The 25,343-nt window shown below is 33.9% G+C and overlaps 1 protein-coding gene across 1 annotated transcript in view; it reads right to left on the reverse strand.

Annotated features, from left to right (window-relative positions):
• The window catches only part of LOC136041620 (gamma-aminobutyric acid receptor subunit beta-like), a 76,512-nt gene extending 51,434 nt beyond the window's left edge, over positions 1-25,078 (reverse strand). Inside the window, exons 1-2 of the mRNA XM_065726656.1 lie at positions 24,933-25,078; positions 18,231-18,304 (exon numbers count right to left, since the gene is read on the reverse strand). Coding sequence (XP_065582728.1) covers positions 18,231-18,304; positions 24,933-25,078 — 220 coding nt within the window. The remainder of the gene's footprint in view (positions 1-18,230; positions 18,305-24,932) is intronic.
• Between the last annotated feature and the right edge of the window lie 265 nt (positions 25,079-25,343).

Here is a 25,343-nt window from a genome sequence, read left to right on the forward strand (position 1 = left end):
GTATCCCGGTGTTCCGGTCTGTATATACATTAGTTTTTTTAGTTTTTCTCCTTTATTTTTTCATTTTTTTTTCCTTTTATATTTTTTTTCTCTTTTATTTTTTTTTTTATTTTTTTAGCTTTTTTAGTTTTTTTATTAGTTTTTACCTTTTTTTTAGTTTTTTCAGTTTTTTTTACTTATGTCCTGGTCGTCATTTATACTCCCTGTGTCCCGGTCGTCATTTGTGTCCCGGTGCTTTGTTGATGGTGATTGCTAATCGAACATTCCTTTTGTCCCGGTCGCTTTCTCTTTGAGTGTCGTCATTTATATTCCCTATGTGCCGGTGTCCCGGTCGTCATTTGTGTCCCGATGTCCCGGTCTGTAATTTCGTCAGTTGAAAACATGACGTCAGTCGACACAGAAACATGACGTCACCTGACAGACAGACACACAGACAGACAACTTATTTTTATATATATAGATAGATACAGTTTCATTTCAGTTTTTTTTCTTTTTTAGTTTTTTCTTTTCTTAGTTTTTTTCTTTTTTAGTTTTTCTTTTTTAAATTTCTTCTAATTTTTTACCTTATTATTTTTTTATTTTTTTTACATTTTTATTTTTAAGTTTTTTCTTTTTTTAATTTTTTTTTATTTTTTAGTTTTTTTTATTTTTAGTTTTTTTTAGTTTTTTTACCATTTTTCTTTTTTCAGTTTTCTTTTTCTTCTCTATTTTTCAGACGTCAAACCCTCAATAAAAAAATACATACAACTTATTTTTATATATAGATAAGATATAATCAGGCGTAACAGACATAGTGTAACAGACATAAAAGACAGACAACTTATTTTTATGTATATAGATTTTTATATATAGATACAGTTTCTTCTTTAGTTTTTTTTCTTTTTCAGTTTTTTCTTATTTTTAAGTTTCTTCTTTTTATTGATTTGTTTTCTTCAATTTGTCAATGTTCATTCTAACATTGACGCTTGGAAAAATCTTTACGTGCCAAGCATGCTAAAGCTCCCACAATTTATATTAAACCTCAAAATTTGGTGTATCTGTTTTAAGGTTTTCGGATTACTTTAATCTATTGTCAAAATATATTGAAATATTTGTGCAATTCCCAGTTTTTTTTGTTTTTTCTTTTTTTTAGTTTTTTAGTTTTTTTAGTTTTTTTTTAGTTTTTTATCTTTTTTATTTTTGTACGTTTTTTCTTTTTAGGTTTTTTCTTTTTTTAATCTTTTTAATTTTTATTTTTTTTTAGTTTTTTCTTTTTAGTTTTTTTTTAGTTTTTTACCATTTTTCTTTTTCCGAATTACTTTAATCAATTGTCAAAATATTTTGAAATATTTATGCAATTTCCAGTTTTTACATTCTAGTTTGTTTTCTTTTATATATGTAGAAGATATAATCTGGCGTAACGGACAGACAACTTATTTTTATATATATAGATATATATATATATATATATATATATATATATATATATATATATATATATATATATATATATATATATCTATATATATAAAAATAAGTTGTCTGTGGATGGATGGATGGATGGATGTGTGGATGGATGTGTCAGGTGACGTCACCTGAAAAAACTGGATCAGGTGACGTCGAAACTGAAAAAACTAAAAAAGGCAAAAACTACAAAAAAAACTAAAAACTAATAAAAAAAATAAAAAAGCTAAAAAACTAAAAAAACTAAAAAAAGGCAAAAACTACAAAAAAAAACTAAAAAACTAAAAAAAAAAACTGAAAAAACTAAAAAAAGGCAAAAACTACAAAAAAAAACTAAAAACTAATAAAAAAAGTAAAAAAGCTAAAAAACTAAAAAAACTAAAAAAAGGTAAAAAACTAAAAAAAATAAAAAATAAAAAAAAACTAAAAAAAGGAAAAAACTGAAAAATAAGCTAAAATAAAGGTAAAAACCAATAAAAAACTAAAAAGAAAAAAAGGAAAAAACTAAAAAAAATTTTCATCTAAAAAACTAAAAAAAACTAAAAAAGGTAAAAACTAAAAGAACTAAAAAAGAAAAAAATAAATGACGAAACTCAAAGAGAAAGCGACCAGGACAAAAGGAATGTTCGATTAGCAATCAACAAAGCACCGGGAAGCACCGGGACACAGGGAGTATGAATGACGACCAGGACATAAGTAAAAAAAAAAATTAACAAAACTAAAAAGAAGTTAAAAACTACAAAAAAACTAAAAAGAAAAAAAAACTAAAAACTAATAAAAAAACTAAAAAATCTAAAAATCTAAATAAACTAAAAAAGAAAAAAAAAGGAAAAAAATAAAGGAGAAAAACAAAACTAAAAAAGGAATGTATATACAGACCGGTACACCGGGATACAAATGACGACCGGGACACAGGGAATATAAATGACGACCGGGACACAGGGACACAACTACAACGGGGACACCGGGGGAAACAGGGGGATATAAATGACGACCGGGACAAAAAAACTAAAAAGAAAAAAAAACTAAAAACTAATAAAAAAACTAAAAAATCTAAAAATCTAAATAAGCTAAAAAAGAAAAAAAAAGGAAAAAAATAAAGGAGAAAAACAAAACTAAAAAACGAATGTATATACAGACCGGGACACCGGGATACAAATGACGACCGGGACACAGGGAATATAAATGACGACCGGGACACAGGGACACAACTACAACGGGGACACCGGGGGAAACAGGGGGATGTAAATGACGACCGGGACACCGGGACAGGGAATGGTCGATTAGCAATCACCATCAACAAAGCTCAAGGGCAATCATTAGAATCATGAGGTATAGATCTGAATACAGATTGTTTTCCCATGGACCATTATATGTTGCATGTTCAAGAGTCGGTAAACCTGACAATCTATTTATATGCAAAGACAATGGGACAGCAAAGAATGTTGTATATTCGCAAGTTTTACGTAGTTAAAACCATATATATATATATATATATATATATATATATATATATATATATATATATATATATATATATATATCTATCTATATTCACAGGTGGGACATAGGGACACAACTACAATGGCGCGTAACTATTATGGCGCGTAACGACTTACGCGCGCGGGGGGGCTTGGGGGGGGCGCGAAGCGCCCCCACCAACTAGGTGTTGGGGTGGCGCGAAGCGCCACCCCAACAGCTAGTATATATATATAAATAAGTTGTCTGTCTGTTATGTCTGTTACACTATGTCTGTTACGCCACATTATATCTTCTATATATATAAAAGAAAACAAACTAGAATTTAAAAACTGGAAATTGCATAAATATTTCGAAATATTTTGACAATAGATTAAAGCAACTCGAAAAAAAATGGTAAAAACTAAAAAAAACTAAAAGAAAAAAAATACAAAAAATAAAAAAATAAAAAAAATTAAAAAAAGAAAAAACGGAAAAAAATAAAAAAGATAAAAAAATAAAAAGAAAAAAAAAACAAAAAAAGCTTAAAAATCTAAAAAAAGAAAAAACTAAAAAAAAACTGGGAATTGCACAAATATTTCAATATATTTTGACAATAGATTAAAGTAATTCGAAAACCTTAAAACAGATACCCCAAATTTGAGGTTTAATATAAATTGTTGGAGCTTTAGCATGCTTGGCACGTAAATATTTTTCCAAGTGTCAATGTTAGAATGAACATTGACAAATTGAAGAAAAGAAATCAATAAAAAGAAGAAACTAAAAAAAGAAAAAACTAAAAAAGAAAAAAAACTAAAGAAGAAAATGTATCGATATATATAAAAATAAGTTGTATATATGCATGTTCGTTTGTTTGTGGGTTTGCAATTGACGTCGTTATAAGTATATAAGGCTTTGTATATGACGTCATTATAAGATGACACTACAGACCCGTAAACCGGGACAAAGGGAATATAAATGACGACCGGGACACTCAAAGAGAAATAACAGACCGGAACACCGGGACACAAATGACAACCGGGACACCGGGACAGAGGAAATATAAATGACGACCGGGACACTCAAAGAGAGATTACAGACTGGGATACCGGGACACAAATGACGACCGGGACACAGGGAATATAAATGACGACCAGGACACAGGGACACAACTACAACGGGGACGCCAGCGGCACAGGGGGATATATAAATGGCGACGGGGACACAGGGAATGTTCGATTAGCAATCACCATCAACAAAGCTCAAGGGCAATCGTTAGAAAAATGCGATATAGATCTGAATACGGATTGTTTTCCCATGGACAATTATTATGTTGCATGTTCAAGAGTTGGTAAACCTGACAATCTATTTATATGGACAGACAATGGGACAGCAAAGAATGTTGTATATTTGCATGTTTTACGTAGTTAAAAATATATATATATATACATATATATATATATATATATATATATATATATATATATATATATATATATATACTAGCTGTTGGGGTGGCGCTTCGCGCCACCCCAACACCTAGTTGGTGGGGCGCTTCGCACCCCCCCCCCACGCCCCACCGCCCGCGTAAGTCGTTACGCGCCATATTATTTACGCGCCATTGTAGTTGTGTCCCTGTGTCCCACCTGCGAATATAGATAGATTTATATATGTGTTTCAAACTACGTAAAAATTGCGAATATACAACATTTTTGGCTTTCCCGCTACTGGGAGCTTTCCGTTTCCAATTGCCAGCAATTGATCTGAAAATGTTTGACCAGAGTCATCGTTTTGCAATCGGACACACATATTTGTAGTTAATTTTAATATTTTTACGTGTGCCCATAAATTAGAATTTTTCAGGCAAGCATTCATTTCGTCTGCAGGAGTTAAACTACGTAAAAATTGCGAATATACAACATTCTTGGCTTTCCCATTGTCTGTGCATATACAAAGCCGTATGTACTAATAATGACGTCATATGCAAACGCTCTTTTTACAAACAAACAAACATGCATACACACAACTCGTTTTTATATAGATAGATAGATAGGTAGATACAATACAAATTAACTGCGTAAAACTTGCAAATATACAACATTTTTCGCTGTCCAATTGTCGCTGCATATAAATAGATTGTCAGGTTTACCGACCCTCGAACATGCAACGCACAATTGTCCATGGGAAAAACAATCAGTATTAAGATCTATACCACATTTTTCTAATGATTGACCTTGAGCTTTGTTAATGGTGATCGCAAATGCTAATCGAATTGGGAATTGCAATCTTTTAAATTGAAAAGGCAGATCCGTTGGAATCATGGGAATGCGAGGAATAAGAACAGCCTCACCCTCAAAAGGCCCTGTCAAGATTGTGGCTTCTATTAGGTTTTCCATTGTGTTTTTTTTTACGGCAAGTCGCGTGCCATTGCAAAGCTTTGGTGGGTTGATATTTCTTGAAAGTATTATTGGTATGCCTATTTTTAGTTGTAGCACGTGTGGTGGAAACCCTGAAAGATCTATGGAATTTAAAAATTCAGATGGATAATTAACCGCTTCATTTGGTTCCAAAACTGTGTCGACTGACTTGTAAAGGACTGCCTGGTCTCGAATCTTCGTCAAAACAATATTGTTGATTTCGTGGACGTCTACATTTTTGGGTGCGAGAATCGCTCTTTCACTTAGCCATTTATTATTTTTATAATTTTTTAGAATATTCGGAAATACTTTTTCAGTCAATTAATTTTTGGACGTCACTAAATTACAGAAATCAGCAGGTAGTTGTATACGTCCTCAAATTGAGTCTATCGTATCATAAATGTCTTTTTGTTCCGACGTTAACTTGGAAATGTTATTTTGTACATACGACAATAGATCATTCGTACTGTAACTTTTTTCACGATCCAATTCTACACATGTCGAAACAGCAGCGATACGGTTAGGTGAAGGCATTCCCAAATCCTGAAGAGGTTTGTTTGCCATACGTACGCACAAATCTTCTATAATAACTAAAGTGTAGTTATAAATTTCTGATGTAAAATCAAAAGTCATATCTGATGTCTCTAACTGTTTTTGATGGAGTATATCTTCGGACATTTTTGACTTATATTTTTTCCATAACTCTGTAGGAGCTGATGGAGAGCAAGTTGTTAAAATGATGCCAAACAATGCATGAATTTGACTTGTGGTTGACGTTTCGCACTAATGGGGAATATGGGACAACCCACTGGTTATCTACTTCGATGGTGGTACCGTTGCCAATGTAGGTTCTTCAGTCATTTTACAATTAGAAATTTCTCTTTCAACGGTCTTCTTACAATTAAAAATATGTCTTTGAACGATATTCTTAAATACCTGTGTCCTGGTCGTCATTTGTATTCCCTGTGTTCCGGTCGTCATTTGTGTCCCGGTATCCCAGTCTGTAATTTCTCTTTGAGTGTCCCGGTCGTTATTTATATTCCCTCTGTCCCGGTCGTCATTTGTGTCCCGGTCTGTAATTTCTCTTTGAGTGTTTTTTCTTTTTAGTATTTTTTAGTTTTTTACATTTTTTCTTTTTTCAGTTTTCTTCTTTATTTTTCAGCTTCACTATGAAATACATATCGCCGAACCTTTGTTTTTTTAACTAAAATCTGGTAGGCATTGATGACCTTATCCGAGTCAAAATCCCAAACCCAATCATCATCGCTATCATTTTCAGTTTTGATATGTTTTGACTCTCGCTGTCCAGGTGGATCTTCATCTAACTGCGCGGTTTTGCGTTCTTTAGCCTCAAGCCTGTTTCCTTGCTGTTCTTTTGATTCCTCGGCATGCTTTCTTTTCTGACTTTCTCTATCAGTAGCAAGTTTTTTGGCATAGACTTTTTGAGCATCTTCATCGGCTTTTGCCATTGTAAGTTCATCAGTCATTTTAAACTTAAACATTAATAGATTTCTACGTGAACATATATGTCTTAAATATCTTTAATGACGTCACCATCATAGCAAAAATGACGACAACTAACTTCATGACGTCAGCCGACACAGAAACATGACGTCACCTGATCCACAGACAGACACACAGACAGACAACTTATTTATATATATATATATATATATATATATATATATATATATATATTTATATATATATATATATATATATATATATATATATATATATATATATATATATATATATATATATATATATATATATATATATATATATATATATATATATATATATATATATATATATATATATATATAGAAAAATTTATGATACACACAACTTGATGTTGTAATTATAACTCATATTATAAGTACGGCCAAGATACCAATATACAGTTATGAAAACTCGATTTATTTTTGGGGCATAGTGCGCGGTAGCAATGCTAGCGACTGGAGACAGGAAACTGGTATTGGTTTCTAATTGGTAACAGGAAACTTGTATTGGTATCTAATCTGTGTATGAAACAAAACGAAATTGCGTTCCCGCCAATGGTGTTGTTGTACGATCTAAGCGTCAGAGTGCGGGTTTGGAGGAGGTGCCAAGTTCAGAGCTCTGTACTAAAAGCTTCTCATGATCAAGATAGGAGTTTTCATAATTGCATTGGTATCTAAACTGTGATTATAGGTGTCTTCAAGAGTGCATGGAAGACTCTTCATAGGACTCAGCCGTTCACTTCGATAAAGGTGCAATAATAAAACATGCAATAATTATAAGAGATACAATAATTGTTTGTAATTATAAGAAATTGGATAATTATCTGCCTTTTTCAAATTTTAGAAAGTGGAGGGTTCAAATTAAGCTAACCAATAGCCATCTCCCTACAGGCTGTCGTTCTATGTGAGTGAACCAACTACTCGCGACACTAACGCCACCTAGCAGTAGATTTTGGACCTAATATAGATACCTGATACCTCTCCTTCTACTGTCTCCCTACTGATACCTCTCCCTCTACTGTCATTACTTCACTGATTCTCTTAAGAACCGAAATTGGAAGCCATTATATCCAATATATTGATTTTCTAGAGAATAGGTAGGCTCCAAAATTTAGTGTAGGGACCCATAAATTATCATTTTTATTATTTGCAGGTGATATTGCTTTGGTAGCTAGTACACCACAAATCTGCAGACACTTCAGAGTCTCATAAGAAGAATATTTGCAAATAAAAAATTAAGGATGAATGTTGAAAAGAGTGAAGTTGGTATTCTAAAAAAAGGAAAGTAAATGTTGAAGACGATTATAGATTTAAATTTAATAATAAGGAGCTGAATGTAATTAAAAGAATAAAATACTTAGGATTTGTTTTATTGGAAAATGGAAGTTTAAAGATTAGTGTCGACGAAATAACTTAAAGAGGTAAAGTTGGTATGTCTGCAATTTTTAGAAACCTGACGATAATGGGAATTAAAAACCCAAAAGCGCATAAAATAATATTTAATACAAAAGTTTTACAAGCTATAGAATATGGAGCAGAGATTTTGGATGGAGAAGCGCCGCAGCAGTTGGAGTCCCTCTAGCTCCAGTATTATAAAACAATGTTTAAGTCACATCATACAACTCATTTAACGATTTTGAAAGGTGATATGGGCCTGTCGTCGTTAAAACTACGTAGGTCTATTTTGATGCCCATATTTTGATTGAAGCTCATTAGGTGTAATGAAGATGAGAATATAGAGCAGTTTATTATCAGATGGTAATTTATGTCTTGGAAATGTCGTGGCAATCCCAAATTATGTCATTACTAGAAAGAGTGAGAATGCATTACTTAAGGAATGATGGTGTTGATTCTTGTGATTAACCAACAGATTTACAAAGCCAGGTACGATTTATCTTAGATGGTCAAAAAATTCAGTATTGGCAAGGGATGGTTTTAAATTCTACAGCATTAAACCATCATAACCAGGCTAAACCTAGTTCTGCAGAGGAAGTCAATTTTAAATTTAATTTACAAGGTATGATTTTATGTTGATAGACTCAATTTAGGGCGAATTGCCGTCCAATCCAGAGCAGGCAAAATATGTAGATAGTTGTTCCTGAAGGTTGGTATATGTGTCCTCTTTGTAAAGATGTGGACGAAGATTTGATTTTCTCCAGAAATACCCGTTGTTCTCTCACTTAAGGGAAAAAAAGTACTTATTTGGGATTGTTTTGCATATTCCTAGTATTTTACAAAGTAGTAATCCAACCACAATAGTTCGTGCTGGTGATTACATAGTTAAAAGCTTAGAAAGCAGGAAAAGCTTATACAAATAATTATTAATTGTTATATACAATTATAATTCTGTCTCGCTAAATTACCATTAGGCATTTTTTTCGCTCTATATTATGTTTCTGTGTGCTTTGTGATTTGTTTTGTCGGTGATTTCTTTATTTAAATACAAAAAAAGTTGTGCGCATTTCCCTCTTGGGCTTTTGAAATTAATGATCCATCTATTTATATACTGATTTTAGATTATTTAAGTTTTTTGCACATTGATATTAGCAAGTTACTGCCCTTATTTCAGATACATAAAGTGTTGGCTCGGTTACCGAAACACTGATTTAAGTTTTATCGTGTTTGACTGCTTGCATATCGTTCTCTCTAAGACTGAACAACCTGAACACTTTTCAATAAAACGCATTTATTTTGTGAATTTAAAAATCAGGATGAAATTTTAAAAAGGTATAAATAATGATATATGTTAAGAGGTCTATACCCTATTAGGTTCACTCTTGGCGCTAGCAGTTCCATCCTCGAAAAATACCCTCACTCCCTCTTTCTTACTGCTATTTCTCTTTTTTGTCTCTCTCCAGATAGCCCTTTCCAGGGACATCAGTTCATGAGAATATTGTGGGGGACAGGCATGTAGAGGGAATCTTCAGGCTAGATTTCTGTGAAAAATGGAAATTGTACATAAAAGGGTTCTCTAGGGCGATAGCCCCCCTGCTTATTATACAAAATATTTCTGGCCTTAATTCTTATTCTTCATTTAACCGAAGTGATGTGAAATTTTCGTCTTCTTTCTTCTATTTTGATAGACTTCAAACAACCCCGTTCTCGACTTTATTTTCATTGGATGCTTATTCTTTGTTTACTTAAACTATTGCATAATTATTTGGAATAAGTAGTTCAATCCCTTTTAAATTTGCTTGGTTTTGATTTATAATTTGACTCTCTGCTATTCATTGTTGTTTTTTTTCACACTGTTAGCTTTTTAATTTTACCAATTTGGGCTTTTATTTCATTTCACTTTTTGTGTTGTCAGCATTGTTTTTATCCTGTATGTTTGGCTCTTATTTTTGCGCAGAAAATGTGAACATGTTCTCTGGAGCCTTGCTCTCATAGTGTTGAAGAAGCGTAGTGGTAGTCTTCCCGAAATATTTGTCACAGTTGTTTCAGTTTTTTCAATGACCTTTTAAAGCCTCCTTTTCATTTTTCTTATCTTTTAATATTTTTTGGAAACTTAAATCATTGCTTGCTTACTTTGTATAAGGCAATAGCTGATCCAGGCTTTTGGAAGGGGGGGGGGTGGCTCTTTGTGAAAATCTTCCAGTCGAAAGCAAGCCAAACGCACTTACAAATATTGCAAATTGCATGCCTGTACTTCTATTTGTCAATTAGCAGTCAGTCCTTTAAAGCTATTCGCAAAACGACTTTTATAGAAACATTATCAAGGTCATATAGCGAATTCTCACCTTCTGTTTCCACTATTAGCAAATCTATCAATAAAATTTTGTACATTTATGACAATGTCATGGTGAACATGAAAAAGGGCATGTCCGGCGAATCTTTCCTTCGTCATTTTATTTCTTAGCCACGTTCTCCAGTGTATTTTATATTACTTGCGTTATCACTTGTGTTCTATCCAAGGCTTTTGTCCCAGTTAAGGAAGAGGTTGATTTAAATCATCCTCAACTTCTCGCATTGCCTTGTAATCTTTAGCGCAGTAGTTGAAGTCTCGCAATATTTCTTCCATAAGACCCAATGGGTTACAAGAGATCCCATAATTTAAAGGATTTGTGCAAGGTCTTCTTTAGTAGCCTAAATGAGGTCTAAAGCAAAACGTTACTTCAAGTTTCATATTTGTTTGTGGCATTCTTTAGAGAGCATGGGATGTGCTATACCAGGCAAACCAATTGATTTTCAATTTTTGGAGGTAGCAATACCATTCGACCAAGCAGGCAGCAACCCTCAAATAAATCACCTTTATAGCTACATCTCCTGTGGGAGAATGGAGGACTCCAAAGTGAATACACACAACATTGAAGGGTTTCAAAGACTTCTGATCAGCATTTGCGTAGTTTATGGCATCTTTGTAGCCTTTTATTGGGTTTTGTGCCCAATATTTTTTGATTTCACTGTCGTATATAGTGTAACCGCATTACTACCTTTTTTATGTTCAACCTTGTTTTTGAGTTGTTGTAATTCTTGCTGATTCATGTCATTTAACTGCACATTTCTTGTTGTTCCTTTTCGTTTATTACATAAAAAAACTAGTTTTTTTAACTGAAAGTAAGGAGCGACATTAAAACTTAAAACGAACAGAAATTACTCTGTATATGAAATGGGTTGTCCCCTCCGCAATCCCTCGCTCTTTACGCTAAAGCTTTTAATTGTATTAAAAAGCAGAATTGTGGCAAAGAGTCAAACTTTAGCGTAAAGAGCGAGGGACTGCGGAGGGGACAACCCATTTCATATACGGAGTAATTTCTGCTTCGTTTTAAGTTTTAATGTCGCTCCTTACTTTCAGTTAAAAAAACTAGTTTTTTTTTGTAATTTCTGAACGTTTTTGAATTAATGCATGTTTGATTTTGGCTCTCCACACATAAATTATTAAAATGAAATTTGCATATTAATTCTTTTTTTGGCTAAATGGCTTTCTCTTAGTTTTGATCAGACGATTTTGAGAAATAAGGGATGGGAAAGGAGGCCTAGTTGCCATGCAATTTTTCGGTTACATAAAAAGGCAACTATAAATTTTTATCTTTAACGAATTTTTCTATTAGTAAAAAATATAGGTAACTTAAAAATTATCTTACGTAACAAACTTTTATATTCTTTAATTTTTATTATGTATATGAGGGGGTTTGTACCCTCGTAAATACATCGTTCTTTACACTAAATCGTAAGTTTTGTCCCAATTCTTTAAGAATGACCCCTGAATCGGAAAGGCCGTAGAATAAATAGTTGAAATTACTAAAAATACGATAGCATACAGAGCGAGGTATTTATCTCCTCCTAAATACCTCGCTCTTTATGCTAAAGTATTTTTAGAACCCCTCATATGCGTAACAATCTCTGTTCGTTTTAAGTTTCAATGTTTAGGTTTTAAGGTTTTAATTAAGGTTTTCCTAAAATCATTGGGTACTTCCCCTTTTTCAAAAATCATGTTCATAATCTTCAGTAGCTTATTCCCAACCTCAGAGCCACCATATTTAAGGAACTCATTAATCATACTATCAGCACCTGGGGCCTTATTATTTTTTAATCCTTCTAGTACTGTCGCTAATTCTTCCTCACTAAAGAAATCTTCCTTCACATCCGAGGTATCACAAACATTTTCATCTTCATCTATATCTTTTCTTGCAACTGTATCTCGGTTTAGCACATTCTCAAAATGTTCCACCCATCTTTCTTTAACTTTTTCCTTATCACTAATTGTGGCCCCATTTCTATCTTTAACTGGGACTAGTCCGGATTGGCTACTCCCTTTCAATTTATTAACATGCCAGTATAATATTTTACTGTTATGCCGTCTAGCCGCATCTTCCAGATCCTCAGCAATTTTATCCATCGCCTCCATTTCACATCTCCTTAGTTCATATTTTAATTTTTTCTCCACTTTCTTTACATTCCTTTTGTTTTCATACGACCTATCACTCAGATAATTCTTATACAAACCCCTTCTACTCTCTATTAAACCTAAAGCTTTTTCACTAATATTCCTAGTTGCTGCCTTAGCACTCTTCCCTAGGACACCATCAGCAACTTCACAAATTTTTTTCTGAAATTATTCCATCCATCTTCCACATTGTCAAATTTTGAACCCTCAAGTTTAGTACTCAACTGTTCCTGGAATTTTGTTTCTCAAATTTTCATCCTGAAGTCTACCAACATCATAACTTTCCGGGAGGGAGTTACCCTTCCGAAATTCCAGCTTTAAATTAACCTTAGACACTACTAGATGGTGATCTTTACTTTTAACATCAATAACGGCACTCCTATGCACCCTAGTATCTTGTATTGATCCTGCTAGTCTTCTGTTTACAATAACATAATCAATAAGGTTTGCTGTCTTACCATCACGTGAATACCATGTCAACTTATGGGTCATTCTGTGACCAAACACCGTATTGGTTATAACTTGGTTGTTATACCTACAAAATTGCAAAAGCCTATAGCCATTACTGTTTTCTTTTCCTAAACCAAATTTACCTAGCCTAGGATACCATCTATCCCTATTTCTACCAACCTGGGCATTAAAATCTCCTAGCAAAAACACCATATTTCTACCTGGTACCCTGTCTATTTGCTCCTGTAACTGTAAGTAAAATTCATCTGAGTCTCTAGTATCTCCATCAGTTGGTTCAATGGGGGCATATACTACTATAACTGATACCCTAAACTTTTTAGTCATAAAATGAGCAATTAGTATTCTATTATTAATACCTTCCCAGCCTAAACAAGACTTAGCAGCTTCCTTATTCATCATGAGCCCTACTCCCTGTCTATGTACCCCATCCTTCCTGCCTTAGTAAACAAATTCTATGTCACCTAATTTCATGCTTCCTACCCCTGGGATATGAGTTTCTGAAACTCCTAATAAATCCAGTTCAAACCGTCTGAATTCGTCAGTTAAAATGTCTATGCGATAGTCATTTTTTAACGTCGTAACATCCCAAGTTCCAATTTTCATGTTCTTTAAATCTTTGAAATTATTTTGGCCTCAAGAAAAGCAGTGATCCCGGATACCAGTGCAGGATGGGGACCAACATATCTTCTCAAGTCTACACCAATTAAACCACTGTATAAGAAAGGTGACAAGAGTGAGTGTCGTAATTATCGAGACATTAGTCTGGTCTCTGTAGGTAGCAAATTACTGAGTAATATGATGCTTTTTAGACTGAGAAATGCTGTAGACAAAGTTTTAAGGAAAGAACAATGCGGTTTTAGAAAAGGTAGAGGATGTGTCGACCATGTTTTCACTCTTAGGTTAATAATTGAGAAGTCCCTTCGTTGTCAAACACCTTTGGTCCTTAGTTTTATCGATTATGAGCAAGCTTTCGATTCTGTTGATAGAACAGCGTTAACAAAGGTCTTATTGTTATATGGTATACCAGAAAAATACATTAAAGTGATTTGCGCCATGTAAGAGAATAATACTGCTGCGGTTAAGGTAGGAAATGAGGTTAGCAACTGGTTTTGTATTAAATCAGGAGTTAAGCAGGGTTGTGTTCTATCCTCCTTTATATGGATCATTTTGATGGACTTCGTCTTAAGGAGCACAGGAAAGGCAATTGGAGACCATGGAATCAAATGGGGAGGAAGAACGCTCCTGGACTTAGATTATGCTGATGATTTAAGCATAGTAGATGAAAGTGTGAGCAAAATGAATGAATTTTTAGAGGTTTTACGAGTTCAGGGTGCTAAAATAGACTTGAAAATTAATGTTAAGAAGACTAAGTCACTAAGGCTAGGAATAAGTGAAGATGAACAGGTGACATTAGGTAACGAAAAGATTGATCAGGTTGGGAGCTTCAGTTACCTTGGTAGTATTATTAGTAAAGATGGTGGGAGCAGTGAAGATGTTAAAAGTAGAATAGCTAAAGCTCAGGGTGTTTTTTCACAGTTAAAAAAAGTTTGGAAGAATAGAAGGATAAGCCTACAAACCAAGATTAGAATATTGGAAGCTACAGTGATGACAGTGGTCAAATATGGCTCTGAAGCATGGGCACTCCGAAAAGCAGATGAAAATTTACTAGATGTTTTCCAGAGAAATTGCCTACGGATTGTTCTGGGTACCCGGCTGACTGACCGTATTTCAAACAGTAGGTTGTACGAAAAGTGTGGTTCAATCCCGCTTTCTGGGGCTATAATGAAAGAAAGGTTGAGATGGCTAGGCCACGTTCTGCGGATGAAGGATGACAGATTACCGAAGATTGTCCTTTTTGGCCAACCGTCTGGGGCTACACGGAAAGCAGGTCGTCCTTGTCTGGGTTGAGAGGATGTCATAAATAAAGATTTAAAGAAAATGGGAACTTCCTGGGAGGTTGTAAAGAGGGAGGCTTTAAATAGATTAGGTTGGAGGAGGAGCGTGCGTAGCTGTGTTGGCCAAGGGCGGCTTGGTGCTGAAGTGAGTTATTAGTAGTAGTAGTAATGCTACTCTTTACTTTCAATTGAAAAAAAACTTTTCCATGTTTATTTTTTCATTGTTTATTAATCTTAGAAAATCCTGCGCCCTTTTCATTGAATTTCTGTTCCCCCATGACATATTTCTTCATGGAAAGATCCTCCCACATAGCGCTCTCCCCTCAACCCCACCCCCAAAACCAAAAAAAATCCACTGAAACCGACTGTACACTTCCCATTAACCATTATTATATGTAAACACTGGTCGAAGTTTGTAACTTGCAGCCCCTCCCCCAGGGACTTTGGGGGAGTAAGTCATTCCCAAAGACATAGTTATTATGATTTTTGACTATGCGGAACAAAATGGCTATCTCAAAATTTTGATCTGTTGACTTTGGAGAAAAAATGAGCGTGGGAGGGGGCCTAGGTGCCCTTCAATTTTTTGGTCACTTAAAAAGGCACTAGATTTCCGCTCATTCATTCATTTCCGTTAGAATGAGCCCTCTTGTGACATTCTAGGACCACTTGGTCGATACGATGACCCCTGGGGAAAAGAAAAAAAAAAAAACTAATAAACACACACCCGTGATTTGTCTTCTGGCAAAAAATACGAAATTCCACATTTTTGTAGATAGGAGCTTGAAAATTTTACTATAGGGTTCTCTAATACGCCGAATGCCATGGTGTGATTTTCGTTAAGATTCTGTGACTTTTAGGGGGTTTTCCCCCTATTTTCTAAAATAAGGCAAATTTTCTCAGGCTCGTAACTTTTGATGACGAAGACTGAATTTGATGAAACTTACATATTTAAAATCAGCATGAAAAGCTGATTCTTTTGATGTATATTTTAGCATCAAAATTCCGTTTTTTACAGTTTCGTTTACTGTTGAGCCGGGTCGCTCCTTACTGCAGTTCGTTACCACGAACTGTTTGAAAAGAAAATAATTCGGTATTTCGGGGCTTCTGACATTATTACTCCTTTGCGGAAGTTAGGCTCAAAATTGGAAAAGGAATGTATTTTTTCTTTGGGCCCCTTCCACCTCTTAGTTCGTTTATTTTCTCGTTAGTTTTCACCTGTTTTCGTTTTTTAGTTGTGTTATCTCTTAGCAGTTCTTTCGTTAGTTGAGTTATGGTTGTGGTATATATGTTTTATCGCTCGTATAGTTGTGTTATTTTCAAATTATACTCCATAATAGGAAGGCTCCGAACACCCAGCATTGTATATTAAGCTCTGAATTTGACGTTTTTTTCTAACGTGACCAGATTCGTCCTGCGCCCTTTTCATTGAATTTTTTTCCCCCATGACATATTTCTCCAAGGAAAGATCCTCCCACATAGCCCCCTCCCCTCAACCCTACCCCCAAAACCAAAAAAATCCCCCTGAAAACGCCAGTACACTTCCCAATAACCATTATTATATGTAAACACTGGTCGAAGTTTGTAACTTGCAGCCCGTCCCCCAGGGACTGTGGGGAGTAAGTCATCCCCAAAGACATAGTTATTATGGTTTTCGGCTATGTTGAACAAAATGGCTATCTCAAAATTTTGATCCGTTGATTTTGGGAAAAAAATGAGTGTGGGAGGGGTCTAGATGCCCTCCAATTTTTTTGGTCACTTAAAAAGGGCACTAGAACTTTTCATTTCCGTTAGAATGAGCCCTCTTGCGAAATTCTAGGGCCACTTGGTCGATACGATGACCCCTGGGGGAAAAAACAAACAAACAAATAAACACGCACCCGTGATTTGTCTTCTCTGATACATTGAATCTGATGGTTTGATTTTCGTTAAGATCCTACGACTTTTAGGGGGTGTTTCCCCTATTTTCCTAAATAAGTCAAATTTTCTCAGGCTCGTAACTTTTGATGAGTAAGACTAAACTCAATGAAACTTATATATTTAAAATCAGCATTAAAATGCGATTCTTTTGATGTAGCTATTGATATAAAAATTCAATTTTTTAGAGTTTTGGTTACTATTGAGCCGGATCGCTCCTTACTACAGTTCGTTACCACGAACTGTTTGATCATTGCTTCAGATACAGTTTCAATGCCCTTTGCATACACTGCTTGGATTAATCTTGTCACTTTCGATAGTCTAGGTTGTTTATTTTCACCAGTGCATTTTCATTTCTCAGGTCGTTATCTTTATATTGCATCATTTTACGGTCCAGTTTGTTGATTTTGAGCTTATATCCTAATCCGCTTTTGTTCTTTTAAGTCCTCATTTTATGTTAATTTACTGTTTTGTCAACTAGATATTATCAAACTGCTCTAAATGCCTTATAAAATCAAAATCACAGAATATAAATACATGAAATGATGTATTTTTATGTTTTTGTTCTTTAAATTCTTCTAAAGCTGTTCTAACATCTAATTACTTGTATCTCTACTTTCAGTTGACATAACTGCTAAGCTATTTAATCTTCCCTGATCAATTCTTATATTTGATAGTTTTTATTGCTTTTGGGCTAAAGAATGATCTCTCTCCACCAGCAATGCTCATTGAACTTGTTAAGAATATTTCTCATTAAAACAAAACTTCATTTTGATGGCAGGACGGGGTCCTATTATGCCCAGCCATTCCTATCCCCTTTTATCCATCCCTTCTAGGTGCATAACTTGTTTTTTCTTTGTGGCTACTGAATTTTGCATCTGGGGAAATTTTCCACATGTAGGAATTATTTGGAGGGAATTTTCTGCACGGAAAAACTTTCTAAAGGAAATTTCTGTTTGGAGAATTTCCCGGGGAGAATTCCTAGATGATTTTCCGAAGGGAGTTTGTTCGAAAAAGGGGTCTGCACCGGGAGGAGAGAAATTTAAGGGAGGAATTTTCAGCAAGGAGTATTTTCTGACGCTAATGTCTGGCGAGCAAGACTCTGGATACAGGAGTTTCTGTCTTCAACAAAAGTATTAGTATTAGCATTAGTAAAAAAGATTTTCGCTGAAGTTATAGTTTTTAGCACAATAATTTTCCTTAAGCTTTAAATATGAAAAGGAAAATTAGATATACTTACAAGCTTCATTTGGTGTTATTGTATTATCATAATTTGAATCATTTATGTTTATCCTCGTTATATATCCAGTGCAGCTAAAATTAAAGTGAATACATAAGCTCAAAAAGGCAAGTACTCAACGGACCAAATTAGTCAAACTTGAACCAACAAGTTTTAGAGTAGTGACTAAAAGCCCCTCAGAAGAAAGAAAGTTTCAGATTGATTGTGAAACCACCTCTGTTCTACAAGACGTACAAAAACTTATAAACACAAAATATGTCAGGATTTCACGAGAGGGGTAAGCGTACAAATACCCACAACAGGTGCTTGACATATGCAAAAATATACCAGAGGATAGAGACAAGAGGCAAGGGAATCATCAAATTAGCAAAAAATCAGGAGTGTTGACTGGAAATTATATGTTCGAAACGCGAAAAGGTCTTGAGATTTTTTTGATAGAATTGGCCAAAAACATCCCCAAGATTGTTAATAACATCACCTGATTTAAATCAAAGTATTATTTGTTGTATCCAAAGGTCCAACAGTGTTGTTTTCCCTCACAAAATTTTTTGTATAGATATTGCTTGAATTTTTCTACTAAATTTTGGACGATTTAGAAAAAATAATTCTTAAAGTTATTGTCTTATAATTTATCCAAACAAACTCTTACACTTTTGAATTACCACCAGAATATTTTTTGAGAGTATTAGTGAACTTGTAATATTTGAAAAGAAACTATGTTTCTTGTGAATAATTTCTAAGACCACACTGCTTTTCAATTTATGAAAAATTTAGCAATTGAGCAATTTACGAAAAACTGATAACCTTGCGAACGAAAGTCAAAGCAAGGTCATTGCTGTAAGAAGTCAATGGACTGCATCTAAACTAGTAAATGAAAAAATCCGTTCAATTTATAATTCACAACTTTGTTTCATTAGCCTGTAAGATTCTTTTTTGATCTGGCGTTGGGTTACCTTCTTTAGTTTTGTTCATGTAAATATAATTTTCATTTTTAATAGATTAACATAGAGGAAAGGAACCCATGGTTTCATTATAAACATTTGCTTTGATTTTGTTCTAAAGTTATTACCCTCAGTGCTGGGAGTTTTTTTATAATGTGGGTGGTTCTTACTTATTTTATTGTTTATATATTTTTGTTTGTTGTATTTTAGTTTGTCGTGTTTTTTGTGATGTCTTAAATTGTCGGTTGTAATTTTTTTCCGTTAAGAAAGGCTCCTGGAAGTGGGGCCGAAATATTCGGCGCTTTTTTCATTTTTTTGGTTAAATTTTAGTTTTTATATTTTATTTTTGTTCACTGCTTTGTCGAAATTACACCCGTTTTTTCTTTGCTCAATTTTTCGCAAATGTTTCTCGTGATATTTTTGACACTTTTTCCGATTCTGTTTTTTTTTTTCATTATCAAAGTTCTACCTATCTAAAACTTTCTAAAAAATTTTCTGTGGCAACTCTTATTATGAACTAAAAAACACAATTCAAATTTTTCCACTCCACAGCACAGCATAATGCTCCAAAATGACAATACTAGCAATGACTGCATCACCATTCATAAAGTTTCATTATTAATGTACATCCCATAGGCCTACTTTAAAATTCAATTTTTTTAAATATTTCCAATATACTTTATAGCTAAATAAATAGTTTTGTAAAACAATTTGTTTTTAGGTATGTTTCATACAAAAGAAGAAAAACAAAAAAATAAATAAAGAGAATCAGAAGTTTTACTTGGTAAAGAAGGCATTAAGTAAGAATCAACTTTTTGCCAAAAACTATGCAAGAAATTATCAAGTAGTTTACAGATGGGAGGCTTATCGTCACCAAAAGAAGGCGGAAGAAAATTCCTTTGAAAATCACAATAAAAATCTAATACGGATTAGAAACCTACATATTACATGTTATAGCATCCATTGAGAAATACTTGAAATAAATATCAGATCAGCAATGACAGATTCCTGGGCTCGACCCTTTGAGCTCTATTTTGGAAAACTATTCAAATTGAGTTGTCCCTGAATCGATAAAACAGTTTATTGTTTTAAGTTTTGTTTTTAAAATATAATTCTGACATATATAATATTCTCTGCTTAAAAATATAGGCCTTCATTTTTGCATTACGTCCTGGATTTTTTTTCAATCCAACTTTATTTTCAAAAGCTCAGAACCATTCAGTTTTTTGGAACTTTTGATCAATAGGCTTAAGAACTTCCACTTTTTGATTTTGTATCCGATATAAACATTTTTTTTCTATTTCCCACACATAATTTCTTAGAAAAATAGTTAAATTAGTTATTTCCTTGAATGGTTAAAAATAATTTCGTTTTTTATGTCTTCCTTCTTACAAATGGAGAAATTTGCTCGAGTTTTGTTCCTGAATACTTATTTCTGAACACATTTTTTTCCTCGCAATAATATTTTTTTTAACTACAGAATTTGAAAAATTCTCATTTTACATGATACTTAATTAATGGTATGCAACCTTAAATTCCTCGTTAAATGAGAACAATCCTGGTTTTAGTTTTTACCTAGTATTGACGAGCGGTTGGTTGCGAACTAAAGGACACCAGGTTTCCACCAACTATTCTTAATATGTTGTTAACTTTGAAAGTAGTGAAAGTAGGTTAGATAATATAATTAAATTCTTAATCATAATTAAGTTCTGTGAACTTCCTAAATGACTACATTAATATTATAAATTCTGAGTATTTGCAATAACTGACAGATTAAACTAGGTCAGTTCCTGTCACATGCTTCAATGTTTGTTTCCTTGTTTCAGTGTATATAAGCCAACGTTTTAGATTATTTCATTCAGTTCTTATTCTCTTTCTGTCCTCGTCGTGTGTACATTTAATGTATTATATGTGTAAATAAACATTTCTATACTCTACAGTGTAGAGTATTATGGTTATTACGTCCGGTTGAGAAACTTTTGGTAGTTCAAAATTGTCTTGAGCAACCAGTAATAACAAGTCAGTTAATGTCGGAGGAATAAAAAATTGTAGAATTGGAGTTAGAGAATCGTGGGCTTAGGAGAGTCGATTCAAGATCATCTGTATACCAGCTTCCAGTGGATACTCCAGCAGTAACTTCTGAGATAATGGAGGATAGCTCCGTTTCTAGTGTACAGTCAGAGGTTCAAATAGAACATAGTCAAGTTAGTTTAGAGAAAGATAAAAGGGAAATAGAGGGTGAAATAGGTTCGAACGGAGAGTCAAGTAGTTTTAGGAGAAGCAACAGGAAAAGAAGCAATAAGCCTCCAGGCTATTATAGAGTGTATTGAAAATTATTACTATAGAGATAAGTACAGTGGGCCTAATATAGAAATTAGTAGGGGATGGATATGGTATTTCGGTAAATGGTGCTGGGAATAGAATAGCTAGATTTTGTGCTGATTAACTAGACAGAAGAAACACTTTCTTTGCGATGGGAATATAGAAAAATAAATATGGCAAGTGAAGGCTTTGTAGTAACATTTCTCAAATGGCTAGTTTACTTCCTTTTGATATATAATGAATGATTTTGGAAGAATTAAAGCTTTGGTGAAAGAAAGAAAAAGAATCATTGTTTTCTTTAAATTTAAAATTATCATATTTTTTTAGGTCTTATGTTCAAACATAAGTTATTTTTAAAGATATTCTTTCGATGTTCAAATTTTTTCTATTAGGAGTAGTTATGCGAACTGAGCGTGACAATATAAAGTGAAACGAATAAAGTGTCAATTGGGACAATATTTTCTTGTGTATTGTTGTTCAGTTTTATTACCAGTATTTTATTTTGTGTTTTTATTAAGTGTTTTGTTTAGGATAGAAAATCATTTTTTTGGAAATCAAATTTTTTTTGAAAACCTGGGGGAAAACCTGGGGGAAAATCTGTAAACTTTGAAAGTAGTGAAAGTAGATTAGATAATATAATTAAATTCTTAATCATAATTCAGTTCTGTGAAATTCCTACTTCCTAAATGACTACATTAATATTATAAATTCTGAGTATTTGCAGTAACTGACAGATTAAACTAGGTCAGTTCCTGTCACATGCTTCAATGTTTGTTTCCTTGTTTCAGTGTATATAAGCCAACGTTTTAGATTATTTCATTCAGTTCTTATTCTGTTTCTGTCCTCGTTGTGTACATTTAATGTATTATAACTTTATGAAGGTTAGAGACGCTCCACATCCTCTAGCGGTTGAACCCTAGATTGTTGGCCAACGCTACCATAAGACTCTCAAGAAGAGAGCACAGAGAAATAGAGTCACAATTTACAGTAAAGTAGCAGTAGAGACTACTTTACAATGTAAACGATCCAGAATAATAGATCTTACAGCTTGGAATCAGGAGCTTGAGTCATAATTCCTGAATCCTGGGGTTGGGTTTCTGGAGCTACGAAAATGCAACCTGGGAAGACCGGGGTATCAAATAGATAAGATAGATGGATAAATTCTTTATTCCGTGATTAAACCAAAAATAGATATTTAAAAAAAAAATACATACACTTAACATATAAGTACTAGCCTACTTTGAGAGTAGGCTAATCGGACGATATGAAGCTGGATTGCCGTCATTCTTTTTAACATTTTTTGTTTAAACCATTATATTTGCATTGTTCTAGCTTTTTAGGAAATAAGAAATTTTTAAGCAGCTATTCACTAACTTTACCAAACTAGGAGAAAGGACATTAATGTTTTTAACTAGTGCTAAATTTAAGATTCCATCTGGGCCTTGGGCCCTCGATGGCCTTGAACCTTTAATTATTTCTTTTATTTCATTCAAGGAGACTTCGGTAACACCTAATGTGCTACTAATTAAAAAAACAAAAATCTCTTTAGGTTCTACGCTAACTTCACCATGATAATTACTATCAGTTTAATGATCATCCTTTAAAAACCACATATTTAGCAATACCTCCCCGGCTTCCATCACGCAGTTCGTCCTACTTTAGTCATTTTTGTTACTTGTATTGGATGAAGAATGACATTATTAATTTTACAAATGTTGTGGATGGTATTCCATGAATCCAAATTCGGTTTAACTGCACATAATTTATTCCAGTCACTCCTTTTAGCATTTAAATTTTCCAGTTTATGATAATTTTTTGTATTCCTTAAATTAACCTCATTTTCGAGAGAATTACAGGATTTAAATATCCATGGCAATCGTTAATATCCTTTTCTAAGGTCCGACAATTCTGAAGTCCACCACCGTGTATACTTTTAAAAGAGAGCAACGACTCACTGCAGTTGATTCATTGGTAGCTTTTTGTAATGAGACTGTTAAAGCATCTTCAGCTCTATCTATTTCTTCAGCATCCGTAGTGGGGAGGGAATATAAACTATCTATTTCGTTTAAAATAACCTTACTAAAACTAAAACGAAAGCCGTCCTGGCCGAGTGGGTTGTTGCTCTGAATTCGGGATCCCTTGTCTGAGAGGACAAGGGTTCGAATCCCGATGTACCCAATTCTTCAGTTTGGGACGGGGGTCAGTGGCGTGACTCTGTAAGCTTAGCCAGAGTCGACCCAGATCTAAATGGGTACCTGGAGAAATCTGGGGAAGGTAAACAGGAAAGGTGTGCGAAAGCACAGGATGGCTGGCCCCCAACCCCCCATTGCAATTCCTGGCTGAAGGGCCAAGAAACGGAGATCAGCACCGCCGGTACAAACTGTAAAGTCTAATGCCCTATCCTTTATCCTCTTGTTTACTAAAACATTCCGTTAATTTTTCAGTAATCATACTTGACGCTATTACAAGTTACCACGATGTCTGCCTCAAAAACTAGGTTAAACTTGATATACAATTGATCAGATAATGATGGGGATCATTTGTCACTTCCCAGCTGTCAACAAATTTTAATAAATTTAAACCAGCTGCTTTGACGTTGGGGCTAAAATGTGAAAATTCATTATTTGGCATGTCTGGGTCATTCAGTTCTCCCAAAACATAATTTGAATAATTTCTAAGACTTTCCATGCTTGCTAAATAACTATTTACTGAACGCAAGGATGGAGGGCAATAAATGGACGAAAATAGAAAAGTTTTACTTATATGATAAACATATACTGTAACACATTCATTGGTCGAGATTTCGTAGCGTATATCGCATTTTAGGGATTTGCGGCCAAGTATAGCAGTGCCGTGGAATCTTTTCTCAAACGTTGTCCTTAAGAAGATATTGTACATATTCAGTGCGCATGAAAGTTTACAGATTTATTAATATAAGGTTCTTGGATAAGCACGACATCAGGGCATAAGTCTACTAGTGTTTTTTTCTAATTGTGCCGCTGCAGCATAACAATTTTGTAGGTTAATTTGTAGAAACTGTAAGTTAATCTTATACGTATTTGCATGAGATGTGTTTTGCATTCAATATGCTTAATCAATATTTTTTTTCAATTGCTGGGTTATTTCTCTGGCTCTTGGACAATTTTTGTATTCTTACCATGGATGTCGCTCACAATTGAGCTGTCACTTATTAAACGGAAGGCACCATGGTGCAACCACTGAAGGATTTAGTACATTCATTGCAGCCATGATTACCCATACACGAAGAGTAGTTTAAATCCCCCTTACACTCAGACCTCTTAATATGGCCGAAAAGACAACAATTGGTGCATCGTATAAGGTTGATGTAATCTTCGCATTGTAGGCGTAAAAATCCAAAATTGAGGCTTCCTCTTTTTAAAATTTCTCCTCTAAATTTTGGGCTCATTTCTAATCTGACGCTGCAACTTTTTCCTTTTCAATAATAGTCACCAATTCCAAGGTTTCTCCCACAGTAACAAGTTTTCCTATATCTGGATTACTGTGTTCTGTAAATTCTGTGCATTCTGATATATTTTTGATTATAGGAGCACCGTTCACAAGCATTCATTGTGGGTGTTTTTCTAATTCTTTTGAAGTATATTTTAGTGCTACTGAATTTTTTGTTGAAATCACAAGGAGCATTGTTTAAATCTTGTTTTGAGTTAAATTCAACAATGATTTTTCCTTCTCGCCCAATTTTGATATTTTTAGCAGAAAATTGGGTGAAATCTTCTCCAATTATTTTACTAATGTCTTGCACTGTTTTTGCCGGAGGTTCTCTCTTTATTTAAGATATATTGCTTGATTACAGCTAGGCTCAAAAGTAATT

Source organism: Artemia franciscana, chromosome 1 (genome assembly GCF_032884065.1).
Source record: "Artemia franciscana chromosome 1, ASM3288406v1, whole genome shotgun sequence".
Taxonomy (NCBI): Eukaryota; Metazoa; Arthropoda; class Branchiopoda; order Anostraca; family Artemiidae; genus Artemia; species Artemia franciscana.